Source organism: Cibotium barometz, chromosome 40 (genome assembly GCF_041138505.1).
Source record: "Cibotium barometz isolate CiBa-2024 chromosome 40, ASM4113850v1, whole genome shotgun sequence".
NCBI classification, from domain to species: domain Eukaryota; kingdom Viridiplantae; phylum Streptophyta; class Polypodiopsida; order Cyatheales; family Cibotiaceae; genus Cibotium; species Cibotium barometz.
In genome coordinates this window covers 36,127,346-36,132,745 of record NC_141085.1, presented here as the reverse complement: position 1 = coordinate 36,132,745, position 5,400 = coordinate 36,127,346, and the positions used below count along the sequence as shown (strand labels likewise).

General features: G+C 42.6%; 1 protein-coding gene across 1 annotated transcript; it reads right to left on the bottom strand.

Moving 5' to 3' along the window:
• Window positions 1–2,434: 2,434 nt before the first annotated feature.
• On the bottom strand, window positions 2,435–4,048 carry LOC147615454 (UDP-glycosyltransferase 85A7-like). The gene is made up of 2 exons (XM_086779563.1): window positions 3,546–4,048; window positions 2,435–3,459 (listed from the first exon to the last, which is right to left on the bottom strand). The coding sequence occupies exons 1-2, from the start codon at window positions 4,006–4,008 to the stop codon at window positions 2,531–2,533; spliced, it is 1,392 nt and encodes a 463-aa protein (XP_086635689.1). The 5' UTR covers window positions 4,009–4,048; the 3' UTR covers window positions 2,435–2,530.
• Window positions 4,049–5,400: the final 1,352 nt, after the last annotated feature.

Genomic DNA, 5,400 nt, shown 5'->3' with positions numbered 1-5,400 from the left:
ATTGGAAAAGGTATCTTTCTCTTCTTGAACTACACCTTGTCATGTTTAGTTGTTGGTACCTTGTCTTCTCAATAAACTATTCAGAATAGAAAAAGATAGCTTTCTCTTCTTGAACTATACCTTTTCCTATTTAACTAGTACTTTGTCTTCTCAAATAATAGAGTATTTAAATGGCACCACATAATGATGTCATAACCTAGAATAATGCTGAGAAGTTATTTCCACCATCACAACATAAGCTAATGCACCACAAATTAGTGTACAAAGAGAGAGAGAGAGAGAGAGAGAGAGAGAGAGAGAGAGAAGAGTATACACTACTCACCCTTGAGCTGCTTCTTGAGTTTTCTTCCAACAATGGTGCCCTTGCCTCTCAAAAAAGAGGTGCAGGGATTGAATCTACTAAATCCCGTAGCATGGATAGTGATGGCGTCAAATTTCAGTATCTTGTCTCTCATTTAAAAAAAACTCACTCTTCAGCCAAAAAAAATCAATGTGAAGGACACACAAATTGTAAAATAAATACTCCCTAGCTAGCCCGATGGTTACATGCATGCTTAATTTTTGATGGGCATTTTAAAAATTTACAAATATTTTACGACCAAAGTGCTCAAAAATTGGTGTGACGCCGTCAAAAAGAAACTATGGTTACGGGTTTAGCTGCACGCTAGAGGTATGTGGTTTATTGGCAGGCAATGCGACGAGTCCCAATTGTTGTAGCACATTGTTGTTGTGCTCAGTCAGCCAAATTAGCCATCAAGGTGCTTAGTTTGCGAGCTCCAACTCAGCCATCCACGTGCCCGGGAGCATAGTTGCTTTGAATAGGTGTCACACCCATTTTTGACCATTTTGACGATTTTGGTCATAAAATACTTGCAAATTTGTGAAATGCTCATCGTAAAAAAAACTTGCTATATTTTACCATACCGTTAATTTTGAAGGGCAAGGGTGCCCATCAAAAATCAAGCTTGCCTGGAAGGTGCCCATTTTCTCTGCAATGGCTATGGTCGTGGTTGTAGAAAAACCACTTAAACCTCAAAATCCTTTCACGTGCAACTGTCATTGAATTATATGGTTGCCATGGTGGCTGTCCCAACAAACAACCTCAGCATGCAAGAAGTTGCAATTTAAAGTGTAATGGAATTATGGATGTTAAAAATATTTAGACAAAGAAAACACCATAGTTTGCATTAGGGAAAAAAGAATTCCTAAAAAGAAAACACCATAGTTTCCAAACCCGTTTAATGATAATCTCAGGCACTCTTTCACAGAGGTAAAGATAGCAGTACAAATTTTAAGTGGATCATAGGTTTTCTTCTTTATGGGCCTCATTAAGCCTTTTGTCCATGAAAAACAACCACTTTTTTTTAGTGGAGGTGAAAAATACGGTGAGGTGCAAAAAAACAAGTAGTACTTTTACTAAACCCATCATTTTGAAAGGTACTACCACCAAGTGCATAGCCCATTTGTTAGGGTGATTGAAGTCCATGCATGATTCAAACCCCATTGATTGCTTGAGGTGGTGCGTTGTAAAAGTAAGAATGTAAAAAAAATAGAAATCCAATAAAACCTTGACACATCAACAGATGGAATGTTAAAAAAATAGAGAGCTAATAAAAATTTGCCACATCAACAAGTGTCATGTGCGAACGTTCCGGCCCGGCCAAATCCATGCTATATTTTCGCAATTTATGAAGCTGGGTATCGTTCTGTGGATTAGTCCATCAACTCAACAAGCGTGCCATTCGACATGTAGTTGCCAAGCATCTAACTTCAATCTCTTTACAAAGCGCTTAACTAGCCTACCTACTATCCATGAAGACTTGTATGTTATTGAAGGAGGTGCCCTTCTTGTGGGATGCTCCGTGCCCAGCCAAGAAGAGGGCTTTCTGGTGGTCTTTTGCAGTCAGATTTTTTTTTTTTGTACATGGAGTAGAAAACAAGGCCACTATAAGCCTAGTTTCTACGCAGCGTCACAACAACAGCGTTCTATGTTGGAAAGCGTAGCGCTCTCTGGCGGATGGAAAATCAACATATATATAAGGTTGCCCGTATCAAAAACATCCGAACGCTTCTGATGGGCGTGGCGTGTGACACGGTCCTACGTGTGCTATAGTGCGCTTTTCAGCACAACACAGGATGGTCACAACACAGGATTTTGAAATGTTGAAATCTAAACGGGGACCAGAGATTCCTTGACGATAAGCTGTATCCAAAAGTAAAAATTTCAAGTGGATTTGAAGCCCTTCAGAGGGCTTCAGAGCCCCCTTCAGAGAGCCTTCCTTAACGATAAGCTGTATCTTTGACTGGTTGCAAAAGTAAAAATTTTAAGTGGATTTGAAGCCCTTCAGAGGGCTTCAGAGCCCTTCAGAAAGCGCTTCAGAGGGCTTCAGAGCCCTTCAGAAAGCCTCTTACAAAATAGGGTTGCAACCACAGAAAGCTTGAAAATTTCTCTAAACTTTAGACATAAACATATTTTTTTTTCAAGATCAACCTAGCTTTAATGGCCTTCAAATTGAAGGTTAGGGTTGGGTTAGGGTAGCCCTCCTAGTACATTGTCAATGAAGACTTGTATGTTCTTGAGAGAGGAGCCCTCCTTGTGGGATGCGGCCCTTACAGCAGCCTCCCTCCACTCCCTGGCTCTAGCTTTGAGGGCTTTCCCCTTTTGACCTTGCATCAGCTCGATCACCTTCTTTTCAACCTCCTTTTGGTGAACGAACCCTTCAGCTCCTCTCTCCAGGCTCATCCCCACCTTCCAACTCTCCACTGCACATCTGCAATTCATAGCCTGGTCGGACATGGACGACCAGCCAAGCAATGGCACACCTGCGCTGATGCCTTCCAAGGTCGAGTTCCAGCCACAGTGCGTGAAGAAACCACCCACGGCTTCATGGAGGAGGACTTTGAGCTGGGGCGCCCATGGGATGATCAGGCCGCGTGCTTTTGTTCTCTCTAGAAAGCCTTCCGGCAGCTCTGCTGATTTACCTCCTGTCATCAGCCCCAAGCGGACAACCCACAAGAAGGGCTGTTGGCTGGCCTCCAAGCCAAGGGCGATCTCTGCAATCTGCTCTGCAGTCATCATAGCGAGGCTACCGAAAGAAACATAGATCACAGACCCCGCCTCCTGCTTGTCCAGCCAGCCCAAGCAGCTCTCATCCTCGGCCGCCCACACTGCAGTCGCCACACTGCTCTCCGTCTCCTTGAAAAACGAAGCGGGCAGCAACGGGCCGACTGCCAACACGCGATGCTCCTTCTTCAAAGCAGCCATGGTCTCTTCCTCCAGCTCGTCGAAGGTGTTCATCAGTATGCAGTCCGCCTCTCCTATGCTCTCAAAAGGGCGTATAAACAGCTTAAACATGAAATCCTCAGGGTCATAGCACTGCACAAAACCATTCATCTCTTCGAACTTCAAGGGCGGCACACCAGGCAGGCTGCAAGTAATCACGTCGGAAGGCTGGGAACCTAAGTGACACCTTAATCAGATAAGTATCACACCTCAATTAGATCTAGAAATTGAGCTACGACTTAATAATTAACCCTATCCATACCTTTTGGGGGCCTGTACCCTTTGGCCACCATCAACAATGAGGCATAGCTCGCTGCAGATTGTGTCCAAAACGACACAAACGGCAACCCAAGCTTCTTCGTACTCTTGTGCACATTGCTTAAAAACGTGTTGGCGATGATGCACGTGACGGGAGGGTCTTGGAGCAGGAGGCCTTGCATCAACTCCTCAAAGGAGCGTGCATAGCCAGAATCGAGAGCAACCAGCAGGTCGACCAAGTCAGTGGTGCGGCCATGCTCGGGGGGCAAACCATCGGGAATGTAAACGAAGCTTATGTTGTTAATCTGATCACTCATGCGGGATCTATTGTACTCAGTGTTCACGAATGTGATCTTGAAGCCCCTCGATGCCAGCGTGAAAGAAAGGTGTAGCATGGGATTGATATGGCCCGGCACAGGCATGGCGAGCATCACCGCATGCGGACGCCTCTCTTCCCCTGAAGCCATGGCTAATTTAGCAACACACACTCACACCCCAGCCCAAATGATGACACTTTGTCCTTTTTCTATGGTCCAGCTTGGGACACCCGTGACGCTACTGTACACAAAGAAATGACTATGGTCCACCGTCCACCTACTTCTTGATTCCCCCTACTAAAAAAACCTAAGAAAACCCCCTCAAATTTGAAGGGTGACCCCATTAGGATAGAATTTTAACATCCGTTAATTTGCTCTTAACTAAGAAGTGTCTTTCATTGAGAGTCATGTGGGAATCAGACCGATGTTTTGGAGAGACAGTCTCCCAAAGGCTACACAACTGAAGCTATGATTGAGGCATGTGTTCAGTTGAGATATCAGATTTCCTGGGGGCAGTCCTCTTTTTGTGTTTGGAATTATATATATATATATATATCACACACACCAATGTGTGCCACCACTTGCACAATGACGGCTTGAACCCATGACCTTCGGACTAGCAAGCAACACCTCTATCCACTGCATTTAACTTAGTGTATCTCATTGTTTTCTACAATTATACTATTTTCTGTGTGTGTGTGTGTGTGTTAGGTCAAGGGGGAGGGACTCTGGGAGACATGGAGCGGGAGGGGTGTTTCAAATTAAGGAGCCCTTCTCAAGGCATGTTACCCTTCACATAAGGGGATGAAAAAACTTACTCTTCAAAAGAAAAGCTTAATTTTGAAGTTCTTTTTTTGGAACTATAAAAAAAAAGAGATACGCTTTACAAAAGCCCATGACATTCATTATCAAGGTGGCTAGATTTTTGTCTTTAAATATGTATTGTGTGTGCAAAAGTCAAGCAAATTTTATAAGACTCACGCAACGAGTCTTCGTAGTAGTGAGGTTTGTCACCTTCCTTCAATTATTTTTTGGTTAGCTGATACAACCTAATTTATTAATGGCTTGTCATCATACCTTTCATGATTTTGAAATGATAGAGTCTAGCACGACCTAAGCACTTAGGTCATCTTTCAGGTGACCTCGTGTCTATAATTGAGGTGACTTCATGTGGGCACATGAGATTTATAGATGAGAAACATGATGTCAATAAAATTTCATTTAAAAAATCAATAAATAAAAAACACATCAAGTCAAGCTAAAATTTCAAGTTGGAGAGAGTGTTTTCCCTACGTCGTTAAAATATGTAAAGTTGTAAATAACTCACTTTATAGTTCAAAGCCTAGAGCCTCTATAGCTAAGTTTGAACAGTTTCACATTTCAATCTCATTTCAATATTCTAAGCATTGTTAGACATCATTTTTCACAAGATAACATGACATATACATCATTTGCTATGGTAATGTTTTGCATAGATAATCAAAGTTTTATATTTATATACAAGATATAGATGCTACATTTTTCTTGATAGGGTGTATATGC